Source organism: Nipponia nippon, unplaced genomic scaffold (genome assembly GCF_047370975.1).
Source record: "Nipponia nippon isolate SJK-2023a ecotype South Korea unplaced genomic scaffold, ASM4737097v1 scaffold_1, whole genome shotgun sequence".
NCBI lineage: Eukaryota > Metazoa > Chordata > Aves > Pelecaniformes > Threskiornithidae > Nipponia > Nipponia nippon.
In genome coordinates, this window is record NW_028262290.1 from 132,036,364 (window position 1) to 132,062,948 (window position 26,585).

General features: G+C 41.2%; 1 protein-coding gene across 2 annotated transcripts in view; it reads left to right on the plus strand.

Moving 5' to 3' along the window:
* The first annotated feature begins 4,761 nt into the window (after positions 1-4,761).
* HYCC1 (hyccin PI4KA lipid kinase complex subunit 1) overlaps positions 4,762-26,585 on the plus strand; it is a 50,712-nt gene continuing 28,888 nt past the window's right edge. For both annotated transcript variants that reach the window (XM_087773333.1, XM_087773342.1), the window contains exons 1-2: positions 4,762-4,861; positions 25,860-25,939. In XM_087773333.1, coding sequence (XP_087629459.1) covers positions 25,889-25,939 — 51 coding nt within the window. In that variant the 5' untranslated portion in view covers positions 4,762-4,861; positions 25,860-25,888. The remainder of the gene's footprint in view (positions 4,862-25,859; positions 25,940-26,585) is intronic.

A 26,585-nucleotide genomic window follows, 5' to 3' on the forward strand; every position in this document is an offset into this window, starting at 1 on the left:
TTATGCATTATTTATGTTTATTATGATTTGATTGCTCTGTTTTTTAAATTTTGCCTTACATTAGTGGTACAGTAAGAAAAAGCTTTTTCTGTTATCAAATTCTCATAGTAGCTTCTCCTTAAAATTTAATAAAAATCAGGAGCTATTACATTTTATTTTCTAGTGTTGTAAGCATCATCCCTTAGTGCAAAATAGTCATATGGAGCATATTGTTTAGAGAACTGCCCTTCAACAGCAAGTCAAACTTGGTTTTAAGTTTGAGTTATGTGAATTTAAACTTTTGGAAAGCCTTTGAATAGTAGAATAAATGAACTATTTTGTTTTTAATTCTAATGTAGTGGTTTTGTAATAAATATTTCTTTGCAATGTTAGCAAATCAAGGCATAGTAGCGTTGTGCTTGTGTGTAAGTTTTGCTAAGAAAAACTGAGTAAGGAGACCTGAGGAGAACTCCAGGTTGCCACGAGAACTCCAGGTCAGTAAAAAGCATAAGAGAAAAGCTATCTTTATTTAGAATAAATCTTATAATAAATGATGAAGTAAAGGAAATTTGTTTTTTTATAGTTCTATGCCAATGTATAATTTTTTTTTTTAAATCTGAAGTTCTATTGAAAGGACTTTATTCAATGAATTGACCAACAAAATGTTTATAGAGGCCTTCTTTCTTGAACATTTTCCTTTAAAGTGTTTTGTGATAATATGAGAAATCTGAGACCGTGAGAGCTTCAGTGTTTCAGAGTCAAACAGATGTTAGTGATTTTTCACTTTCCTGGAAGATCTGGTAAAGAGCTTTCTGCTAGAGCAATTTTCTGTCAAAACATTGATTTGATAAAAAGTAACTTATTTTTGTAGGAAGATATCAGTTTCATTTATGTTTGCAAGAGAAAGCTATAAAAATATTCTATTTGTGGTTGAAACTGGAATATTAAGAGGAAAACCATAAATCAAAACTAAACATCTGACACTGTCAATCTATTTTATTTATCAGTTGCTTCAGAGCTCCCAAAATAAAAGTTGCAGAATTTGTGTTTTTGCAGAAAGTGTTGACTTCTTATTTCTATTTGAAAGGAAATTTCAGAATATCTTTTTGTTCCTAGGTCAGCGTGATTTTCTTACTTTTTTTCCCCTGACTTTTTACATGCTTTGGTTCCTGAAACTGTTTTCATGGAGGATGTCAGACCAGGAGCCTCCAGAGCCCTCTGCATTTGAAACAAAGCTCTTGGAACTCTGCTGACGTGAAGAACGACTCGACGCTTCCTTGTGGTCCCAATTAGCGGAGTTATCGAAGGCTCTGTAGGAGATCAATGTGAGTTCTGGGCATCTTTGAAAATGTTAGCTGAATTTCTCATTAAGACTACAGACCGCTTTTAATTCTGCAGTGAGGGCTGCTCCACGGCGGTGCTACCCTCCACCTAGCCGTGTCTGCAGTTGTTACGGCCACAGCCAGCCTGGCCTAGGCTGGCACTGGGACAGAAGACCAACAAAATGTCACTTCTGGAGTTCTGTCTCTCTCCCTAAACAGTGCCCTTCTCGGTGTCTGACAGGCTATGGATTTGCTATGAGATCAGATGACTGGAAATAACTGCTATTTTTTTCCCAAGGTCCAGATGTACTATCTTTTAAAAATGGACGCTGTGTTGAATTGAGCTTTAACAATATATGGCAGAGATTACAGTTGTTAAGTATTTATTTATCAAGGATTTCTATTTTTAAAGAAGCTTACAACTCCATTGTAGTTCACAATCTAAATATAAGAACATAGAATGAAAAGGCACAGACCAAAAATAATAAAGCAGGCAGAAGCTGTAGGTCCCAGATTATGTTCCTGAGCAATGAGAATGTTTTATGAAATCCAAAGGAAACTTCTTCCTGGAAATACTGTTTCTGAAACAACACTGAGCAGCCCTGACTACTGAGGAAGTGAAACAAAAGCTCTGATTCTCTGTAGCCCTCCTCTTAGAGGGCAATTTGAAATGGATTGCTAATGGTAAAAAACTGCTGTAAACACAAGACTAAAAGGCAGTAAGTGATGTGCACATCTATGCACAGAAATATAAACACAGTAAAAAGAAAATGTATTGCATGTGGTTTCGTGCATTTAGAAAATTTAAGGCTAATGTGGTAAGAATGCCTGAAACACTAAAATAATTTAGGAGTTATATTACTTCCACAGATTTTAATAAGTCAAACTAATTTCTTTTGATAATGTGACCTGACATTGCAGAACTGTTAATGTCTGTCATATGCTGTGTGTGAAGAATTTGTGTGCCTTTTGTTTGTGGATGATTCATTACTTTTACTAATCATTAGAGTCATAACACATCAATAACAGTAAAATTAATAGCTAATGACAGTCTGATCTCAGTACATCTCTTTTTGCAGTTATCAGGGTCACTTAGTATTTCACCTGTGTCACAAGCCACACCAGTACCCAGTCTCCCTCCTGACACTGTACCTGTACTGGGTCTGAGGATGCAGGCTAGCAAAGTCCCCCTGCGTGGCTGTGTCTTTGCTCCCATCGCTTGTTCTTTGGTCCATGCCACTCAGAACTGCAGGACCGAGTGGTAAACCAGCTCAGGGAATGGAATCGTGCTTAAAAAACTTGCTTTTTTCTGCTTGGTTCTCTTCCAACTGAATTGATTTGGTGTTTTGTGTAACTGTTGGGTCACAAAGACCAGAAGGGTCTCAGGAATAGGTATAGGCAGCAGGTAGGAAAGACATTGTGATGAGGACTCTGTATGCCTGCACTGCTGTTGGCAGAAATAGTGGTGGAAATGCAGAGAAACTCGGTTAAAGAGCTTAAACAACAACCACCACCAAGCAAAAAAACCCCACCAAAACCATTAAGTATTCTGGCTATGATTCAGATGTATATTCTTTCTAAGGTAGAAATTTATTATCTCACTCATAAAGTTCCATTTGGTTGTTCCTAAGATTATGGCATTTAATTGTCTCTCTTCATCTTAGTAAAATAACAAAGCTCCTTTACACCTTTGTTGGAACTAATATCATCTTTCTTTTCAGGAAAACAGACCTATTTTATCCAGTGTCATAGAAACTGATGCCAGAATGAATTTAGACCGTAACACAGTGGGAGTATTCTGAAGACAAATGGCTTAGTAAGAAAGACACTTATTCTGAAAGCAGTTTTTGTTTATTATAATTTGTGTTACAGAAGATCCTTGAAAATAAAGCATACATTTTATTGTCAATAAATTAAAATTATATACTAGACACCTATGGAAATTAATGGTACAATAGCACAAGTCTAGGTACAGCTCAGACAGAAAGATACTGATGTACATAAGCAGGATAGCCAGGAAATCTTGAAGAAGTGCATTGAACCTGCCATTTCCTCAGGTTCAGGGCTCCAGGGAAGTCAATAAACTTCTGTGTGAACACATATTACCTACGTGTATGGAGCCACTTAGGAAATTAGAACTGGTAAGGCATAGAAGAAGAGCATGGCTGTTAAATGAGTAATTGCCTGGGACAATGCTTTGTGAGAGTAAGTGTTGGTGGAGCTAAACTGGGCTCTGTCATTACATGGTATTTGACACTGACCAAATCACAACCTCCTTGCCTCGGTTTCGCCACACAGCAATTAGATTACTGATTAATTTAATCTTTATTAATCTTGAAGATTACCAAAAGCATGTGCTTCTGAGGATTAAAACTTAATCCTCAAAGCATACTTGCAAAGAAGCTCTGGTCTTAACAACAAATGTAAACTGAACTTTAATTAAAACAAAAAGTAGCTAATTATGCAGTATTCAGTTTTATTTGAAGTTGATTCTTCAGAGCAATCTGAGGATGAAGTCAGTAGAAAAAAACTGCAAAAAAAAAAAAAAAAAAAAAAGAAAGAAAGAAGAGAAAAGTACTTGTAACTGAGAAAGGCCTGAGAGTGCAGTGGGATGAGGCTTGCCCGCAATTGCTCCGCTTTGGGAAGGCTAAGAACCCAGTGTCTAAATGATGACAAAGACATGCCTGATAAAAATTAAGAAGCGTTCAGTGGTGAGGCACTCCCGTTACGTGCCTGGAAGCATCCCTTGCGGAGCTGTCAGCCGGTGTAACCCTCTCTTTGTTAGGGCTGGGGAAGTTACGGACTTTATTTCGCCTTGTAGCCTCGTTAGTCAGCCCGCCGCCACCTCGGTTCCCGTTCCTAAGCGATGGCAGCCGGGGGGACGGGGGAGGAGGGGGGCTGTTTTCGGACAGCGGTGAAACACAGGCGTCTGCTGCCGGCTCCCTCAAACCCACCCCAGGCGCGGCCGCTGCCCGTTTTGTTCCGCCCGCCAGCTCTCGCCGGCGGTCGCAGGGCCGTTTCGAGAGCGGGCGCTCCCGCAGCCCCGCGGGCAGCATCTCCCCTCGGGGCACGACCCTCCCCAGCGCCCCGGGCTCCGCCTCGGCTTCCCCCGCGGCGGGGCCGGCTGCTGCCCGGCGCTGGGCTCACGATTCAGCCCCGGCGGGGAAACGACGACTTGTTTCCCGCCCTCCCCCGGGGCTACCGCCGCCTCCCGCGTTTCCGGACCCGCGGCGGCGGGACGCGGCGCTGCCCGCCCCCCCGGGGCGCCCTCACAGACCGGCCGCCCCCCCCCCCGCCCAGCCCGGCCGCCGCCCGCCCTCGGAGCGGGGCAGCACCACCCATTGGGGGAGAGGAGGGCGCGGGCGCCCGCACGGTCCGCTCTACCGCCCTATTGGCTGGCGTGACCGCGCTTCGCTCTCCCATTGGCTGCGGCCGCCGCCAGGCAGCGGCGGGGTCGGGCGGTGCTAGCCCGCCGCTGCCCGCCCTCGCCGCTGTCGCTCCCGGCGGGCGAGTAAGTCCGCAAGCGGCCGCGGCGGCGGAGGAGCCGCCGGGCGGGAGGGGTGAGTCTGACCGGCGGCCGCTCCCGCGCAGCCAACTTTTCCCGCTGCGGGGCCGGGGCAGCCCTCTGCGCCGCCGGGACGGTTTGCGGCCGTTGGGCAACTAACGGCCGGTTGAAGGGAGCCCTTCTGGCGCCGGGTCCCGCGCGCTGACACGGCGGCGGGCTCCCCCGCCCCGCCCTGCCCCGGGGCGACCGTCGGCGCGCGGCTGGAGCGGCCGTTACCCGGGGGCGGCGGTGGGTGAAGGGCGCGGGGGGCGGCGCGCGGCGGAGGGGCCGGGGGGGGAGGGCCGGTGCCCGGGGGCGGCGGGGGCCGGGGCGGGGGCTCGGCGGGCCCCCTCCCGCCTTGCCGGGGAGAGAGCCGCTCTCTGCCGCCGGTGCGGGGCGGGGTGAGCGGGGCCGCGGGGTGGCGCTCCAGGGACCGGCGCCAGCCTCCCCCCACCCGCCCCCCATTCCTCCCCCCCGCCCTTCCCGCGGGTCCCTCCGGAGCGCCGCCGGCATCCCGGCCGCCTCTGGCCGCCTGCCGGGGTCCTCCCGCGCCCCGTCTCTCGCTCGGCTCCCGGGCGGCGATCGGGGCGGGCAGAGCGGGGGAAGCGGCTGCCTCGGCGGGGCTGGCGGGGCAGCGGTCGCTTGTGTCGCCCGGAGAAGCGGCTGGGGGTGCGGGCAGCCGGCTGCGGGAGAGACAAAGGCGCTGCTCCGGCTCCTCTCCCCGGAGCAGGGGGCAGACAGCGCGGTGCCTGGCAGCGGGCTTCCCGCTCCGTGCGCTGGGCGCCCGTGCCTGCTGGTGGGAAGGTGTAGGCAACAGTTGAGCGGCGTGCTGTGACATACATTCATTCTAATCCAGCTCTTGTCCACGTTTTTGTTTTCCTGCCGCGTTGACTTCGGCGTCCGCGGGTAGTGATGCGAGGGGTGGCAGCAACACTTACAATTGCTGAGAGTTCGCGGTGGAGGTTCGTAAGGAGGAAGTGCTGCAGGGGCTTGTGCCTGTGTAGGCTACGTTATTTAACTTCACATACATTAAATTGAAGGAACTTTCTATGTGCTTTGTGTTTTAAAGGTAATGGTAAAAGCGGAGGTAATGCCCGTGGACTTGTCTTGTTGCCTGTAATCCCGAAAGCCGTCACGTTTGTTTCCTGTCCAACTGAATTCTAACTCGATCCCGAAAAAGCTCCTCAAGTCTTAAGTTCACAAGGAAAAGATTTGTGTACTCAAGGATTTGATCTTTCACAATTCTTAATATACACTGCTAGTGCGTGAGAAAATGACTATAGAAGAACAAAATATGAAAGTTTCTATTAAGTGATTGCTGTTAGGTTTGTTAGCTGCCAATTCAGATTTGGCGATTAGTTTGTTTTTTTTTTTAAGGCAACTTGAACAAATGACACTGCAAAGAAGCAAAAAGCAGTTTTATGTAGCAAAGTGTAGGTGACTTTGGTGATTGCTTTTCATTGCATCTAAAAGGCTTTTCTGCAGTTTTTCCCTCCAGTAATGCAGCTAGGTGCTACAGTGTCTTTTCAGAAGCTTGTGCTTTCCACAGAATGCCTTCCTCTGTGACAGTGCCTTGCTTTTGTTGTCCTCTCCACCTTCCAACAAGTTCTTTTATGATGTGAAAAGTAAGTGGTGTTGTAAATCTTGGTCAAATTAACTTCCAATCTATTTTACTTTCATCAGTGAAATACTTTTGGTAAGAGCAATGTACTTTGAAGTTGAGTTTTAGATTCATCTGGCACTGTTCTTGGGCATATTTTTTCCTCCAGAGTAAGAAGACAATATGAAAATACTACTTTTGAAATGCAAAACTCAGCTGCTTCTCTTCTGTGATAATCCCTCTGTGAGACAAGGTACTTTAAACAGGCCTTTTATCAGAGGGGTGGCAATTTTGAGGAAGTTCAGTATTGCTTTGGGTGATTTATTAACTGTAGCAATTCACTTCCTTTCAGTGTTGAGCTGTTTTAAAGGTACAAGTTAAATTTATTCAGAATGCTTCTTACAAGGAAAAAGGCTTTCATGGGCAGAATCGTGTTGAACTTCTGCCATAGTCTTCTGAATGGGAGGGTTTTCTTTCACTTGAGAGAGTCCATGGTAGACATGTTCACAGGCATAGCTGGGTAGTTAAGTCACTTGGATTCTAATTTTGCAAGGACTTGTATCGCAAGCAAGCATGTGCGTGAGATATTACAAGGCTAGGCACTACAAGTGGTATGTGTCATCTATATTTTACTTAGCACAATGGGGCTGGCTGGGAGAAGAGCCCGTTTACTGATGAATGTGTTATGACTGTATCAAACCTAATAGTAAGTCGCTGAGTTAAAGTCAAATTCTTAATACACGCTAGTGTAAAAACCCAATATCTCGAGCCTTCTCTGTATGTTCATGTCAGGAAATGCATTTTCATTAAATCCCGCCTTAAGGTAAATATTAGGTTCTCTCTTAAGCTGTCACTGGCTTTAACACATGCAATGTGAAAATCACCTTGTTCGTTCTGGAGACTTATATTATTGGTTATCAAATGTTGGCTAATGTTTGGCTATTTTAATTAGAAAATAAACATACATTTTATGGCCCAATGTGACGTGACGTTTCAGGTTGTGTGGAAGATGCATAAGTTGAGAAATCTGCATGATTTGTAAGAGAAAAGTCACGGTTCCCAGGCTTTCCTTTGGGACTCAGAGCCTGTGGCATACTCTATATTTGAGGCTTTCAAATGAAACTTCCATGAGGCTTAAATGTTTATGTTGATGAGAATTTTAAAATGCAGTAGCACTTGGACTCTTAACAAAGATCACCTGGGCGCTCTGCAAACATACAAAGCCTATATCGGGAACAGCTTAGACTTAAATCCGTTAGGCGGATCACCAGGTCAGGTTTCATTCCCAGGCCTTCACTTAGGCAAATCTGCTCTCTGTGTAACCTGGCATTCTTCCTCTCTCTCAGATGCAAGACTGGGTACAAAGCTTATACTTAAGTCTGCCATAGGATTTGTGCGGGTAGTTTTGTTAGCATAAATGGAGATTACATGTAGGAATCACTGCACTTGTATGTTAGTTACAGTGTTACCAGTTACCAAGCAGTCAGTCTTCCAGGAGCAATATGCATGAAGTTTAAGCAGGAGATCCTGTCATGCTGTATAGCAAATGAGAAGCCTGACAATATGACCTTCACTGTGTGTATGCTCTGTCGTCTTTGAAGTTAGGGGAACTAGCGTCCGAATCTCTTACACTTTAGAAAAATGGAAGACTGCAAATTTGTATTTATCTTCTGAGGTGTAATAGCTTGATGACTGGAGTGACTCTGTAATCTCTAAGACTTCTTCTGTGGTATTATGAAAATACGTGCTTAAAACCTGCATTTTACGTGCAGCATTTTTCAGTGTGTTGGTTTGTACTTGGTAGGATGTACTTGAAAGTATTTGTTGTTTTACTGAAATCTTATAGTTTTCCTGCTCAACAAAATTACAGCTTTTGATTTGTTAATGCTGTTCTCTTTAATTATGCAAGTATAAAAACCCCTCACCTTAATTAGAATTGTGGGCGTGATATCTTTTCTTTAAATCTGTGTTTTCTTTCTTTTCCAGAAAAAATGGCCCTTTTGGCAGTTTGCTGTCCTCAGTTGCCAGAATTGAAATGGTGGTGCATTAAATGCACATTTGGGAGTGGAGAATGTGCTGGAATTAAAGCATTTTTTTATTAGCATCAGTTAATTAGGAACTTAAATTGGATTAATTTATTTGAAATGCTTCTTGAGATGATCTTGGAAGGCAATAACAAAGTGGTGTCAGGGTAAGGACTGAAATCTGTGCCAGATCGGTGTTGTTGAAGCCAAGGAGTACTAAAGTATGAAAATGTTTTGAATGTGTAGCAAATGCATATTGCTGCAAGGCCGTGTTTAAAGCTTCTAGGCTGCTCAAGCTCTGCATGCCATTAAAATGTTTTATTAGTTCCTGCATTGACCAGAATCTTCCCTATACTCTATAATGTATAAGTGTACACACACACACACACACGCTTTTAAGATTAAGTACTTCTGCATGCTCTCAAGATTTTCTTTATAAATAACTGACGCTTAAAATCTTTGAAGTTATTTGAAAACATTGGTGACATTTAAAAAGTTTTCCATGAGGCTGAGGGGTGAAATGCTTCTGCATTTGTTCTTATTCTAAATCATCAGATTTCTATCAGAATTTGTGCTGGAACTTTGTTAACGTGAAAACTCAAAATACTCCTGGATTAGATTTTAAAAAAAAAAACAACCCAACATGTGAAAGACCCAACAACTATAATAGTTTTCAATTTATAGCACATCTAAAATAATGCAGGATATGAAGTGTTTTCTTGTACTTCTGGTGAAACTGTTGTGAAGCCTTTATCCTAATTAAGACCATGTTCAAGAGCAGCAGAATAAAAATAGAATGTCAGCTTAGTCTGGGAGGGCAACTGTTATTTACAGCAATTTCTTGAGATGCATCCCCACATGAACTTACGTGCTTTGGTAACAACTGGAAAGGTAGTGAATGAAAGCAGCATAACTTACGGCCCGAGTGAGTACTGAAATTGTCTGAGTGTGACCCTTTCTTGTCATTGCAGTGCCAGAAATGGCAGGATGTTGGTGTATTTGTTTCGGTGTGTTGAATTAAGGGCTTTGTTCATAAGGCTTCAGTGTAACTTCTAAATGGTGTACAAATTTAATACAAGTGGGTTCGATAAACAGTTGTTACTAGGAGTATTATTTATTAGAACTGGAATCAATAAAGCATGTGGAATTTGGACAGATACTTAATAATCATCACTCTTCTGTATGGAGAATGCCATGAAAAGCGAGGGCGTGCATGAAAACATTTCTTAGTTTATTTTAAATGACCAGCATTGCTGAAGAATCATCCGATTGTTGAGAGGCAGACTGGAAATGGGTTATCTCTCCAAAACGGATGTACATTTGTGTCCTTCCGTCTTGAACCTCTGGTGACATGAAATGCTGTATAGCAATCAAAACATAACAAATTTGGGTAAAAGCAATACTAGCTGAGTAGTAAAACGCTCCTATTGCTGATGCAAAAGTCGCTGAGTATTTGTATTCCATCCTGATTGGCATAAGAGCTCTCATTCTAAACTTAGTGACAGAAGCTGTATTTTGGGCACTTTTGATAGCTATTAAAAATGGCTCTCTCAGCTAAGAGATGAGATATCCTTTACATTTTGTTACTTTTTTCTATTTGGAAGCTAACCTTTAATTAAAAATAGCATAGTATGCTCTGAAGCTGCACTGGATACTAATTAACTCACTTCAGTGCTTAAAGCCATGCTGTCTCCTAAGGTTTCCTGCTGATTGCACTGGATAAATATTTATGCTTCAGCAAGGCATTAACTTCAACCTGATGAATGGTGCATGCAAGTTTAATATTTTTGTTAATACTAAACACCATGATTCGGTACTATTACTATATTTTATTGCAATTCTTTTTTTAGAAGGAGGGGAAGAAGCCTGTTACACTTTAAATATGTGACAGAGAATTAAATCTAATACTCAATAATTAAGCTATCTAGCAGTCTGAGTATTGTACAGAAACCAGTGCTGGATAATATAAGGTCTTCATGAATGTCTGGTTAATGGACAAGGCTGTGCTATATCATTGTGGTTTGTTTTAAAGTACTTGAATCCTGTTCTCATATGTAAAGACAATTGTTTTGTATTTTCAATTCTTTTTAATCCTTCAGTATTTGCTATATTAAAGAAAACGACTGGAATATGTGTAAAAGCATTAAGTTGACCTAATAAATCTTAAAACCTGCATTTAACAGGTTTTTAATACCAGCCACTATCTCTGAAAATTAGGATACTGTGAATATTTTCAAACAGACTATCATGTAAGACATGTTGGGTATACTATAGTAACATCCCTATCTGAGGAAGCAGGCTATAGGATCTTCAGGTATAAAAAAGAAAACCTTTTTCCCCAGTAACACTCCTTCTCAGTGTTTGCTGGCTGAAGGAAATTGTGTTACTCTTCCAGAGTTCAAGTAGGTTACAAAATCAGACTGCAATGCCATATGTATTTTGTTAGGCTGATGAAGGGAAATTTTTTTTTTTTGAAAGCGTGGGGAGGAGTCATATAGTCATATTAGGGAATTCCTTAGCTCTTGGTACTTAGTGCTAAAGCAACAATTTTATATTCCTTACAGTGATTTTACACTGGATTTTGATGGTGAAATTCTGAGTATTCTCCTACAGTTTGTGGTTAGTAGCACATGTGGCTGAACCAATTACTGTCTACTCAGTTAAAATAATACCTTTCTGGTATATACCTTACTGACTTTCTTTAGGTTGTGCCAAAATACATATCTGCTTCATCTCACGTGCTGTGGACATGCTACTGCTTTTACTCAGTTACAGCTTTTAGGCTCAATAAGCTGTAGTCTTTCCACTCACATCTCTCACGCTCCTGATTATATTGACTCCATATGTCAGGTCTAGAAAGACTAATGGGCTCCTGCATTTTTTTTTTTCTTGCTTTGAACTAAATTCCCAGTGCAACAGCCACAGGAGCAGGTGAGAGGCTTTTGACAGTAATTCTGCACATCCACTGACACACGTGTTCTGTAGCTTTGCCAGTGCTGGTATAGTATTTACCAGTTCCTGCCTGTCTTGAGAGAATGTAATTTACATTCAATTGTAAAGCTCAGGAAAAAAATTCAAGTTTCTCTCCCCCTGCCCTGTTTTCTCAGCAGCATTTTGTGTCAGTACTGTAAATGATGGGTATTTTCACCACCATAGTGGTGTGATGAGACACTACTTCAGACAATGAAATTTGTCATGTTACTTAGTGAAACACAACAAAGGGAACACCTGTTCCCTGCTGCTGGAAGTATCAGAACTCTGTTGTTGAAGTTTTGTTGGATTTTCAGTAATGTGTGCACATATAGCAGAACTACTCTTCCAGTGCTTTTGCATCATGTTAGAGATTGACTGAGTAGATTAGCAATCTCTGCTACTTTTAATTCTTTTGCTACCTTAGTAACTTTTGTTTGGCCTACATATTTTCAATATTATTCTTTTTGTCTTATGCCAAAATTTAAGAGTGTCTGAAGCATGTGCATTTGCACTGGTTACCAAGAGTTCTTACTAGAATGTCATGGTTATTTGTGCAGTGATATTTTATCCCAAACTGTTACTGGCAAGCTGTAGCTGTACAGGTAAAACTGATAAGGATTTTCCACCTGAAACTTAACATAATGAGAGAAGATCTCTAAACTGTGCAGTCCCTTAGCGTATGTAATACATACAGTCATTCATTCCTAAAGGAAGTAATGAAAATCTTTGATTCATTACCATTTTATTGGTATTTTGGTATTTTAAAGTGTCTTAGATATTTTGTCTTACTCTGGTGAAGCAGTGGATGATAGTTCACCAATGTTCACAAAGTTGCAGCAATCCAGTGAAACAGTGACAAGGACTAACTCACTTAACTGTTTATAACTGCTTTTTGGTGTGGTAAAATAAGTCCTGTATAAATTCAGTAGCAGCAGTAGCATGTGGGGAAAAAGGAACATCTAAAAGAAGGTCCCTGCTTGTACAGTAAACAGAGGAACTGACAAAAGTGTGAATAGGAAGTTAACGGAGTGATGAAACAGGAACCAGATGATGCCGCATTTACCCTTCAAGAGGTTCCTTAAATGTGTCCACTGATTTTAAATGACAGGTGTATGATCCTTTTGTGTTGTGCAGTTATTAACTCCCGCCCCACAAATGTCATAGTGTTTGAAAAGTGGCCATTCACTGAGATTATATTTGTTATTTCCTTTCATGTGACATAGCTTGCTTTGCTCTTGGCTTATTGCAGTCCCTTTTTCCTATGGGTATGACAGTTTTTTACGAACACAGCGAGTTGCTTCCTAGGGTGGTTGAGCTGTATTGTTGTCATTCAGCTCTGGTTCATTTGAGTCCACTGTGTCCCAAATACATGTGTAGCTAATGACCAATTTCCGTGTATTGTCATAATTGCATCTGCCATTCAAGTGACTTTTCAGTTGCTGCTTATAAGCAGAATACACTAAATCAAGTTCCAAGATCATAGACTTCAGATTATTACAGAAACAAATCTCAACTACTTTGTTGTTAGGCTACAGAAGTATTTGTCAGGCTCTAAATCGTGAATTCTGTGCTCCAAACCAGGGGTTTGAATTTGTAACTGAATATTGAAGTACTGCTCACTTATTGTGGAAGTACTAGATATGTAGGTCTTAAAGAATGCACTTAGAAATCAGGCCTGTCTTGAGCAGAAGACATCTTTAGATTTAATGAGAATGCAAATAAAAGAAACAGGAAAAGAAAACGAATGCATGCTCTGCTATTTTTAATCTCAAACTGTTTTCTGCTACCTAAGTGGTATCAATATAAATTCATTAGAAACTTCCTGTTGTTATGGCTTTGGAACAACAACAGATTACTTGGTGATACAGATTTCCAGGGTAAATGGTATGTGAGTTACTCAAATAAGAGTCCCTCTAGAACCTGTGTAACTTGAGTTTCCTTAGATTTATGTTTCTTTCTTGGAATAATTAATATTCTGAGCTTTAGATGCTTTCATGAAGTGGGAACTTTTTACTTGAAGAGCTTTTTCATCTAACATGAATTCAACCTAAATTAATATGCCCTACAATGTAAGACAATTAACACCTTTTTTTTCCTGCTTTGTCACTATGATTCTTTTGGGATTTGCCTTTTTTTTTTAAAAATTACAATACAGAGCAAGACATACAGGGTAGTAAATTGGCTGAGACTTTAAGCTGCACACACTTTGTACTACAGCATTGAAATTGCATGTGGCAATAGAGCATTTCATGTGCCGGATGTATCTTTTCTGAATGAGACAGAAGTGTGGGACCTGCTGTTACTTTTTTAAAAATTTCAGTTAAAGAAGTTACGTTTTTCTGTTGCTTATAAAGTATGTAAAATACACAAAGTTCTTAGGTGCTCTGAAATGTTTTTCAAATTAACGTGTCCAGTCTTGTGAGTATAACAGGCTTGTGCGGGAGGGCTGGTGGTGGGGAGGGAAGGGATGGGGAAGAATGAGAAAACTGCCATGAAGAGATAAAGCATGTTTTTCCTGAAGCTGTTTAACGCAGCATTATGTGCATGTATTGATGGATCATTTTAATTCTGTAACTCAACAGGGAGCAATTGTCAACCACTCAAAGCAAACTAAATCCTAAGATTATTTTCAGTATTGATGTATCCCCTCCTTTGGAAAATGCACCTTTGTTTAGCTTTTTTCCTGTCAAAAAGAGCTACTAAAACGTGTATCAATAGACCACCATAAACCTCTTTTTGCTATAAAAACTGTGGTGTATTCCTCATAGCGAGGTTCCTGCTTTTCTCTCATGATCTTTGGGGAAATTGTAGAATGGTATACTGGAGGTAATATTTTGGAAATATTATCAAGAATGCTAATGTTGCTGCATTGGTAGAGTTAGGGTGATGGGATGTATCATAGCACTCATTTAAAATAAATGCTCTGGAGTAAAAGTAAAATCAAACCCTTCCATTGCAGTCATCTTTGATCATGTCTGATGGTAGTACACTATATTGTAGACCTACACTGGGTAAACATGCCATCATGGTTATTCTTGCAGTGTACTAAATTCTTTAAAGCCTGTTTCTGGGACATCCAAATCATTGACCTATCCCAGGATTTATGCCAGAAGCATAGTTTTGTGCTCGTTTCAAATACAATGTGTTGGACTTTCTCAGCTACAAGTAGAAATGCTTTGAAAGGGTAGTTCATGTTTGGGGGTACATGGAAACTTATGAACGCTTGCGGAGTAGGAGTCCAGGTTGTAGAGGGGAGTTTTAACTGGACATGCGCAACTGTCTGGTGAAGGAAAGTGTGATTTCAAAGCAGGCAGAGTTCTCTTAAATGGTTTTCATGCTAGTAATACTATTTTTAAAAGTTTTTAGAACTTATAACTTAACTAATTTTTGGCAAATAAAAATATGTCACTTCTGAAGCACCTGTAACTTCTGCAACCTAATTCTCAGTTTGTGGAGCTCCTTGCATTTTGTGGAGGCAGAAGGAAGATTCAGTTGAAATGAAGTCCCAAGAGCTGCTACAAAATTTCTTCCTCATGGGGCTTGTGTAGTATCTTCTAAAGTCAGTTTCTGGCTTGCAGGTAGGCATCTCTGCCTTTCCAATTAAATGAGGTGCAGATACCTAGAATGAGGTTGGAAATAGGCAGAATCTCCTGAGATTTCATTCTCAGCCAGTGGAGTTGGGAAGTTTTGGCTAAAAGTGTTGCATTCTTAATGTTGCTACTACAAAGTAGAAGGTAAGGAGTATTAAAAGTGGAAGGTGAGGAGCCTGCTCCAACTCCTGTCAGTACTTTGAGTTGAGTCTTTTTCCTTCTGATAAGTCACTGCTAAACTACTTGTCCGATGAATGCTTCTCCACTTGCTCTAGCTGAAACTACATGCTGTAATGGTAGAAGGTGTTGGAATTGTGCCTTTAACAGTTGATGCTCAGAGGTGAAGTACAGCCTCTGCTCAATTCTCCACGTGCTTTTTAGCTCTTACTCAAGCTATTGTGCAGCATCTGCTCATGCATGCTTTACACTGAGAGTCTTTCCAACAGCTGAATTACCTGAGCCTTTCTTTTTGATATGTGGCTGAAAGTTCTGAACAAACTGTAACTTGAGATGACTTGCAGTTTTCAGTTAGAAAGGAAAACTTGTTTTTAAAATTAGCTTGCAGCAAACAGACTTCACAAACAGCTCGATTAAATGAATAACTACTAGTAAAGGTATACTATAGTAGCACTGAAGTTTGAGGAGGCAAGGAACTAGATGTCAGGCATCGCTACCGAACTAGTGCTCTGTGCTCTTGAAAAGACCGTTGGTTGGTTGAAGACCCGTATGCAACACTGAAACAAGAGCTGCAACATAATAATTCTCTCTGCATAGTTTTATTTCACTATTTTAAATTTGTCTTTGGGTTTCAGGGAAACTTCCGGACTTCATAGGGACATAGCGTACTTTGGGCTTAGGGGAACTAGGGTGCATGAGAACAGCAGGCTTACCTTGCTTGGGGTTCTGTAGAGCATGTTTCCTGTAAGTCGGTAACTTCTGCAGCACTGCTTTCCCTTGCAGAAACGGTAAGAGCACCGTGGCATGGACTGTGGTATTGCCTGCTCGTAGATGCTCCTGACACAAGTTACGGGAGTGCTGATACATAGAAAACAGACAAAATTTCTAAAGCTTTCTAGGTCATTTTTATCAGAGCATAAAGAAGGTACCTTTATTTTAATCCTATGGAATTTTGTGGTTAAAGCAGAAACTGGAAAACCTGTGTGGATTAGGTCACTTCTGTAGTATTAGAACACTATTCCCTTTTACACATTTCTTTTTGTTGTTTCAGTTATGTTCGGTTAAGCTTGTGGTTGTACTCACTTTAATGTTAATTTAAATTCTATTTCCTTATGATGCATATAGCTATTACCTTGATTTTTCTCTGTGTATGTTAAACTGTTAACTGTATTAATCCAGAATAAGTAAGAACATACTTTAAGACATGATTTTTCAACTACATGTATTTTATTTTATCTAAGACTAGGCTGTTTATACCTGTTCTTTCTTGAAGACTTAATAAGATTTAAACAATAGTGTTTGCATGGAGTAAAACAAAAGAGGAAGCAAGTATATTTCAGCTGCTAAGAAAAACTTTTGAAAGTAATAGCTTGTATTTTTCTGTAATGAATGTAACTGTTGGTATATTACGGATGATAGAAAATCTAACACTTGAGGATATACTGCAAATGAAATAGCTTGAAAGAGAGTAGGACTTCTGCAAGCTGGAGAATGGGATGTAACCGGAGTAAGTTGACTTACAGGTGGTCAGTTTTGACTGACTCTGTGGTTACCAGTATGGCAGTTTTATTACAGAGTGCTTTTGTGCAAAAAGCAGCAAGGAAGAAATAGCAAAGTAGGATCTAAAAAAAAAAAAAATAAATTTTCAAGCTGTGGAAGTTACTTCATCTTACTTCAGTTTGGCACTGTGCTGCTAGGGCTGCTTTTGTGCTGCTTTAACAATATAAATCTGACTTACTATGGCTTGTATAAATTCAAGTGAATATATCAACATGTAATCTCCTATCTGTATCTTGGCGAGTTGTTTAGCTGGCATGAGTCATTTGGTTGTCTTGTAAGAGTTATCTCCTTGCTGGTAAAGGGCAAGTACAAGGTTAGTGGCGTGCAAAGGTGGTTTGTAATTGTTGTTTGCTAATCTGAAGTTGAGCAAATATAATTGCCAGGAGTCAAAGATCGGGATTAAAATCTTCAAAAGGCTATGCTTATAGGGATCCTACCTTCTGCTCAAGACTTTAGAAAGCTTTCATCATGAATGTTTTGGGTCATGTGTGCCCATATGACTATTTGCCAGTATTGTAAATGATGTTGTGACCTCAACTGTAGGTTTTGGTTTGGTTTGGTTTGGTTTTTTTCCCCTATTGACAGAACTGGAAGGTTGTAGAACAGTGAGTTATAGTTTGATATGCCAAGTATTTGTGTGTGGGTTTCTGGGCTGCAAAGCATCAGTATTCTATGGTGCTGGATCCTTTACACAAGAAAAAATGTGTTTAAGACAGTTATTCACAGTTTCTATACAGTCTCATTAATGTATGCTTGCTTTCTTTAGAGTAACTAGTTTTTTTCCTTATTTGCTATCATCAAAACTGAATTGACGTCTGTTGTCTGTGGCTGAATATTATTAGCCCTATGATCTTAAAAATTTGTAGAGGATATCATTCAGGAGGACTTTTCCATTTGATGGGCAAATATCTATCACTTTGTCATATCCCAAATGTAAACTGTTCAAGAAGCATACGTGCACAAAATCAGGAAATCTTATTTAAATCTATATGATGGAAAAGTCCTTTGACTCCTGACTCTTCAAGGCCGATGTTCCACATTGTCATCTAAATATGAGCTGCAAATAAGGTGGTTGCTTCTAGCACTGGCCGGGGTGTGGGGGGAAAGCAGCAAAACTGGGAAAATGCCCTTGGCAATAAGAAATTCAAATTGACAGCGGTTTCAGTTCCTAAGGTTCAGTAACCTTTACAAACCACTGGGAACAAACATGTTCAAAACAGTTATCTTTGTGTAGGTTCACTACTGTATTGTGAAGGCGACTGCAGTAATGACCATACTGAATCAGACCAAAGTTTCTGAAACCTCGTTGTCTAACAGTTGCTGTTAATAGAGGCCTAGAAAGGAACTGACAGGGGAAGCTGGAAGAGCGTTCTGGGGAGCAACTTCTGACTTCAACTTTCCGAACTGGAAGAAGTGTTTTTATGTTTAGTGGCTGTGGATGGATTCTTCCAAGAATGTGTCCAGGCTTCTTTTTTGTGTGCATTCATGTAAAGTTCATGTACTCAGACTTGGGACTCAATACTTCCTTCGCATTGTTTTTGGTAACCCCTTCTGTTTGTTTTGAGCCTGTCACCTATAGTTTCACCTAATGCTTGTTGGTTCTCCTGTTAGAAGATGCTGAATAGCCATCTCTTGTCACCTTAGGAATTTGCTTGAGCCTGAGTCAGTGATGCTTGGTGCACTGTAGCTATCTTGTTGACACTGCCTGATTTTACACGGAAGATAGCAATTATCAGAGAATATTTGGTACTGAGTCTTTGAGCACTGCTTGCATTGTGTATTTGACTAGAGCATGTGACTGTTTCAGGCTTTGCACAATAGGGTTTTTGTTTTTGTGCAAGTTTGAAAAATGTCAAGAAGTCAGACGTGGCCTTTGTGTTTCTGAAACTTGCCAGAGTGGTTTTTGGAGTCTGCAGTAGCGTTGGTTTCTTTTTTCAAGAGACTTCGAATGATTTGCTACCCATTACTGCACCTACAAATATCTGTTTGAACAGGATAGCTTGACCATATTCAAAATTGTATAGTAAATGAACAGTAAATCACTGTATCACTAGAACGAGTTTTGCATTAACGTCAGGAAAATACATTCTCTTCTTTGGCAATTTATTCAAGAACACACTTGCCTGAGTGCTGTTTCTGGTTCCGAGGCTTACCAAGGATTGTGTCTTTGTCTCTGAAACGTCTTAGGAGAGAAAAGGGTTCAGCAACATGAATTTTAAGTATAGACTGTAGTCCTTAAGTGAACTTGATGTATGATGTAGAGCTGATTAAAAAGTTTTTAACGCTACTTGTACCACTTCAAAGGGTAAGAAAAGTTGAGGGCTAATTGGCCCTTCCCTACTTTTGTATACAAACTACTACAGAATACAAGATCAACATGTAGTAGGGACTTGATCTCTTATGGGTCTGGTACATCCTAACAGAATGCTCACAAGTTTACTTCGTTCCCCTTCTGGGATGAGTTGACAAATTTGGCTGATGGTTCTTAAAAATCGTAACTTTTTGCTCCATGTTTCCCTTAGGCTAAAAACATTTTTCTTAGCAAATAGTACAAACTTCCAAGCAGATACTTTTCAGATTAGGTAAGGACACAGTATATACTTTCCCTCCTCTTCCAGCAATTCCCAGAGGACAGGACTTGAGCAGTTTTTGGCTCCCAGTTTTGTTTTTTCCAGCTCTGTGACTTCCACTAGCAAATACTTAACACTGTGGTTCCAGAAGGTCAGTTCTGCAGAACTCAAGAGTTCATTCTTCATCCAAGTCCAGCCTCCTTGTACTTAATCCAGATTTTATTTACACACATGCGTTTTGTGGATGAATTCTACAAAGGCTGAGTAGCTTTAAAGAATAGGAAAGCCACCTATTTGTGAGAATTTCTTTTTAAAGAACAACCTGTGTGTGTGTTACCTGTGATTTCCTTCAAGGCCGTGATTTGATATTATTGTATGAGAAGAGTCTTGAGTGACAGGTATGAAAAACTGAAGCCATTTAAGTAGATGGATCCATTAGTAAGTTTGCCAGAGAATAAATCTTAATTCATCTAGGCTCGCCCTCCACCAGCTCAGTGCATAGCAACTTTTTCTCCACCCCTCTATTAAAAACAGTAAGTTCCTGTTGTATTTGTGCTGTACTAGAAAAAAGAATGGTCTTTGTAGAGACTTTGTAGAAGTCTCTTCCAAACAAGACTTGCTTTTGTCAGATAAACTTGCTTATGATCTTATTCCAGTTGTACTACTCATCTTGAAACAAAGCAAAAATTGATATCTCCTATGTAAGGGGAGTTTTATCATAGTATTAGAATAAAGCAAGATCAATTTACAGCTTTCAGAGGCTGCTTATTACTTGGGAACAAATCCAGAGAACAGTCTTACCTCAAGCTATATCAAAATGGATTGCAGACTTTGAGTGGAATGTAAGTTAAACTTACTCTCCTCTTGTTGATATTAGAGCTCAAGTTGCATTTGTCCTAAGGTTCCAATGTTAGCGATTAGTAAGGGCTGTATGGCTTTATGTATGCTTGCTTTAAATAGATGTTCTGGTAGGAAAGCTAGTTTGTTAATTATTGTTTAGTATAATAAATCCTATTTCTTGCTGCTGATCTAAGTTGAGAGTCTTGTGGAAAATACTCCAAAGTGCTTTTAACTCACAAGGCATAAACACACAGAGATAAATTTGCCATGTGTTAGCTGGGCTGCAGTAGCTATTCATGCTTTCATCATCTGGCAAATGTGAAGTAATATGATAAGACCTGCAATGACTGTCGCCTAAAGTTGCTTTACTTCATGTATGATATAACCTAAGAATACATGTCTAATGAAAGTTCAACAGCGATGTGACAACCTGACTGTTACTGAGACCCATCACAAATAATTTTGTGGTATCATTTGAATCTTTGAGACTTCTTCCTCTTTTCTGCAACTGTCTTCCATCAGGATGTCCAAATGACTCTTCCTCTTAATCTCTTGGAATGAGGAGCGTGGGGACATTTGAAGCTGCTCATCAGTTTTAGTCAAAGTATTGTTTGATGTGTGGGGACAAAAGCAATTTGCTTTTAAAGAAATTCTCAAACTCCACTCATCTGAACTCTTTGCAGGGACTTAAGAGGAAGAGACCAAGGAAAAAAGCCTATTCAAAGGGAATTACATGCTGATGTACCTTAAAACAAGACTTTTTTGGGAGAAATGCTGTGTAATGCTTGCTGTATTGTTTGAATTTTCATTACAGTTTTGGTATTTATAAAGTACATTCTCAATATAATTTTACAGCTTTTTTCAAAGTATCATGTGTTTACTGTACCCATTTCATGTTGCTTTAATTCTGTAGTGACTGGGGTATCTAATGCTTACAGTGGCCTATCTCGTAGTTGAATCCACTCATGTGGAGCTGTAATTAAGGCATGCTTTTTTTAATCCTTTTGGGATTTTTTGTATGAAAGGGTAACAGATGCTATAAATTAGGACTTATTTTGGCCCACTTTGTGTTAAAATTTCCATTTTAGACTTAGTTTTTGTAAACTTTCTATGGGCTTCAGGAAAAAATTGTATTGTTAACTGAAATTTGTTAATCCTTCCTTTAGAACAGTGTGGGGTTTGTCGACTCTGTCCATTCATTGTTGCAATCCAATGTGACCTGTTATTTAACGAGCACAAAATGTGGCAATCCTTAGCAAAACAGTAGGTTGTCTGCCTGTTTTAATAGATCGCACACACCTGGTGTGTGGAATTGAAGCTTTTTTTCCTTCTAGGAAGAGATCAGTCTAACAGATAATCTTAATTCCTTAAAGGAGAATAATTACAAAATTAGATTTCTTATTTGTGACACTCAAATGTGTATTGCTGCAGATACATATATGCTTGAGGTTAAACAGTGCATTCAGAAGGGTATCTAATGGATGAAGGTAAAACAAGGACAGTCTATCTTCTGTGCATCTCAACTGCCTTAACTCTCAACGGAATGCCTCTGCTACTTTAAAAATCAAAGACCTGATCAGCAAAAACTTTGTCCTGTTTCTTTTAGTTCAGCTTTTTATAGATTTCATTTCAAAAGTTCATGCTTTGGCAAAAAAAGACTTGCCTTCAAATACACAGTCATAAAAGCTTGAAGTACTGTCCTTAGTCCAATGGATAATGCCAGCCAAGGATGCTGTTAACTGCTTTTACTGGTCAAATGAATCCTGTGTTCTCTGGGAGCCTTTAATCTGAAAATAATGCATGATGGATCAGTAGAAATAGGTGAGAAAAAAGCATCTCTTGGATAAATGTGGTGTCAACTATGGACTTGGAGTATCCAGGACTCCTCTGGACACTTTTAAATCATGGGTTTCTTGCTTTGAACAGTCAATATTAGCACAGGCATTTGCGCTATTAGTGGGGCTCAGTAGGGAATGATTACTATTGTCAACCCTGCTGAAGCATGAGACATTGCAAAAGCCTTTGTCTGCCCTCACAGGAATGAAAGTAGGGCTAGTAGATTGTGTGATTCTGTAGGAACTGATGAGGTCGTTCCTTCAATAATTGTAGTAGGGCTAGCCTTTGTGTTTGTTAGCACACAGTATTATCCTTAAAAGCCTCACTCTGCAGCAGGGTTTGACACACAACCTATACCATTCAGAGGCCACTAATCCATATTGTCATCATTATACCTTTAGAGACCATTCAGTGCTGGTCAGAAAGAGTTGGTATTTAGCTAGATGAATTTCCTTCATGACAATCCTTCCTATTGCTTTGTTGATACAGGATGACAGAATGGATGAGGTTTGAATGGACCTCTGGATATCAAGTCCAACCTCCTTTGCTCGAAGTAGTGAAAATTGGAACAGGTTGTTCAGGATCTTGTCCAACTGGGTTTTTAATATCTCCAAGGATGGAGATTCCTCAGCCACCCTGGGCAACCTGTTGCAGTGTTCAATAACCCTTATGTGAAATTACATTTAAACCCTTTTTTAGTATATTTCAATTTGTGCCCATTGCCTCTTGTCCGGTTGCAGGACACCAATGAGAAGAACCTGGCTCCGTCTTCTTTACTTTCTCCCCTCAGGTAATTATCTACGTTCATAAAATCGTCATGAGCCTTCTCTTCTCTAGGCTTAACAGTCCCAGCTCTCTCAGCCTCTCCTCATGTGAGAGATGCTCCAGTTCATCCATCAGCTTTGTGGCCCTTCCCAAACTATCTCCAGTATGTCCATGTGTCTGTTGTGATGAGGAGCCCAGCATTCCAAATGTGTCTCACCAGGGCCGAGCGCAGGGAAGGATCACCTCCCTTGACCTGCTGGCGATCCGGGGGCTGTTGGCCGTCTCTGCTGCAAGGGCGCATGTGGTTGGCTCCTGTTGCCCTTGTTCATGAAGACCCCCAGGGCTTTTTCTGCAAAGCTGCTTTCCAGCTGTCTGCCCCCCGGGTGCTGGTGCCTGGGGTGGTTTGTCCCCCGCGGCAGCACTTGGCGTTGCCCTTTAAACTTCCTGAGATTCAGGTGTTGGCTGACGTCTCCTGCCTGTTGATGTCCCTGTGAATGGCAGCGCAGCCCTCTGGGGTATCGACTTCTCCTGGTTTTGTGTTACCTGCAAAGATGCTGAGGGGGAGCTCTGTCCCGTCACCCACCTTTGTTAATGAGGATGTTAAACCGTCCTGGCCTGGGTATTGGCGCCCGCTGTATACCAGTACGGGCAGGTCTCCAGCTGGGCTTTGTGCCACTGGTCACAGCCCTGTGAGCCTGGCGATTGAGGGAATTTTCTGCGCGCAGAGACCTGGGATTCCTGGGGGCTGCTCTTGCCTGTAACAGCAGAAGCAAAGGCGGCAGTGAGTACCTTGGCCTTTTCCATATCTCCTGTCGGCAGGTCCTCTGCCCCATTCAGTCATGGAGCCCTAGTCTTCCTGTTGCTGATGATATTCTGAGAAAGCCTGTGAACCATTCTGGAGCATTCTTGATTCTCCTTCTTGCTTTGATCCTTCTTCCTCTTGGGATCCTGTGCTCTAGTATGTCATGGTCACTGCAGCTATGGCTGCCCCGACCTTCACACCACTGCCCGGTTTTTCCATTTTGTACTTGCGATGTTCAGCAAAGTGCCTGCTCTTGTTGGCTCCTTAGTAACCTCTGTCAGGAAGTTGTTATCAGTGCACTCCAAAAACCTTCTGGATTGTTTGTTCCCTATTGTGTTGCCCTTCCAGGAGATAACAGGGTAGTTCATATTCTATGTGAGGACCAGGTGCCTGTAAATGTGAGGCTTCTTCAGTTGTATGAACAAGTTTTCATATATTTTGTCTTAATCAGGTAATGAGTAGCAGACAGCTGCCACAATGTCACTCGTGTTGGTGTGCCCTCTCATCTGTGACCCATAAGCTCTCAGCTGTTTCATTGTCTGTTGCAGGATAGAGCTCCATGCATCCCTGCCGTTCTCCCAGATAAAGGGCAGCTTTCCTTCCTCACTATCCCAGACTCTCCTTAAAGAGCCCATATCCAGCTGTGGCAGTAGTCTGGTCCTGTGAGCTATGCTGCTGTGTCTCAGTGATCCTGTTGAGATCATAGCCCTGCAACTGCACCCAGACCACTAATTCCTCCTGCTTGGTTGCCATGCTGCATGTGTGTTGGTGTATGGGCACTTCACAGAGGCACCCGGTCATGCTGATTTGCTAGAAAAGGAATCAGAGCTTCCCCCATCATGCTGACCTGCAGGCAGCACTTCATATATGTGCTTACATTTGAGGTGGGGCCCTGGTTAGCTCTGCTGCTTTGTTTACAAGGTCTCTCTTGCCTACATCACTCTGTACCCTTTGCTTGCCTACCTGGTCTGCCACTTCGCCACCTGGCTGTGGGTTGTAATCTTCCTCCCCTGATGTTGCTGGTATCCTTCTTATGGAGCTGCCCCAACCTGTCAGGAGAAGCCTTTCAGTGGAACTGCTGCTGCGTTTTACCTCCTAGGTGTTTACAGCTACTACTACTGTTTTCTCCAGAAACTAAATCTACCACTGTGCAGCTTATAATTCCTTAGTCCTTCCTTATTCCCCTCTCATCCTCAGACAGCACTGTTCTTGTACGCTTTGTGCAGAATTGCATATCTTTCTGGGGTTGTAAGAGGACATTGCCCTAGCTGGTTCCCCATGGTTTTATCTGATGGGGTCATTTATTCTCCTTGCTTGTCATTCATCAACAAGCCCATCCTTGGGTATCAGTACTTCAGAACTAATTTTAAACTGGCAAAGCAAAACTTGATGGGATATCTCGCATGACTGAACATTTCACCAAGTACGTGCTAACTTTTTCCTCAGATGAGTATTTAATTTTGTCATTGTTTGAAATCCATGGTCACAATTTGGATAAGCTAATGTGTGTAGTTTACCAATGCCTTGAGTACCCTCCACAGCATGCTCTTTTTAACTTTTAATAGTTTTGTATCTTAATGATATGTTGCTCTTTGTTTCAGAATAAGCCTTTCCAAAGGACAGTTGTTTTAAAGTGTTTTCTCAAATATTAAGAGAAATCAGAAATGAATTTCAAAAGCCACTCTGCATCTCTTGTGCTCAAGTCTTAGTACTGATGATCTTGCTCTGTCTGAGATTGTGCAGGATGTTGGGCAGGGGAGTCCATCTTCGGCTATGTGCTGAGGCAGCAGACTCATTGCCTTGCAGTTGCCACGGTGGGGGAGGATTGAAAGGTTTTCCATCAGCCTTTATTTCAGTGACCTTTACCAAGTTAGGAATAGCAGTTGACTAGGAAAAACCTCAACACTCGTTTTCTTCAGTGAGTCCCTGCAGTTTTCTCTCTGAGTTCTGTAAGCTGAAAAATAAATTGAAATTGAAAAGGTAATATTTTCTGTTTTCAAAATGCCATTTCTGCAAATCTTTGACTTATTGAGCTTCCCACGCAATACATACTTGGAATTTATTAAACTGCTGTACATGAAGAATCCCATGCTTGATGCTTCCAGCAGCTTGCATAAGTGAGGTAGAATAAAAGTTCAAAGTGATGTCAGCATGTGAAATGTTAACAAGTAAAAGCGTGATAAGGTTCTTTAAATATTCACAGGGACTTAATTTTCATCATCTACTTAATGCAGTGACTACATAGTTTTCACAAACTGTGTTTGCTTATTCTTTCAGGCTGAAGGTTTTGGAACGCATGTTGGAAGATGTTAGCTGTGGATACTGGGGTTGTGGAGGAATGGTTATCAGAGTTCAAGGTAATATACTCTCAGATATTTAGCCAGTAGTGTTTGAATCGCTGCTGGAGCTGTATGCAAGAGTGCTTGATTGCTGTAGAAAATGAAGAAAAATAGTAACCTTGGATTTTGCTGAGATAATGTGATATATACAAATGTCTGCTTGAAAGGATTTTTTTTTCCCCTTCTCCTCTTTGGGATTACATACTTCCTGATACAGAGCAGTGGAAATGTATATCGCAGATGAACGGTCTTGGTTTGAGTATGGACTAGACTTGAGTATAGGTTTTGCTCCTGGTCTGCTTAGATACACTGGGAATGTGTTTTGCTATCTGTATAGTGGAGTATGATCTCCTTTGAAGGACTGAAGATAAGAAGTACTGTAAGAGCCATGAATAATAAGTTTAAATGTACAGCTTCCAAAGGGTTGTTAAAAAGATTGGATTTTTACCCTCTTAAGTACTGGCAGAAAATCTGTTTAGTGTTAGTGAAGAGCTGTTCATGTCAACTGGGCTTTGTGTTCTTTCAGAGTAATACTATATCCTGTAATAACATTCACTAGCTGTGTACAGTCAGTCTTGAGAAAACTCCTTAAGGTATGGATCTGCATACTGTGGAGTTTCACAGTACTGAAATTTCACAGTGGGGTTGCACCTGTGAAACTCTT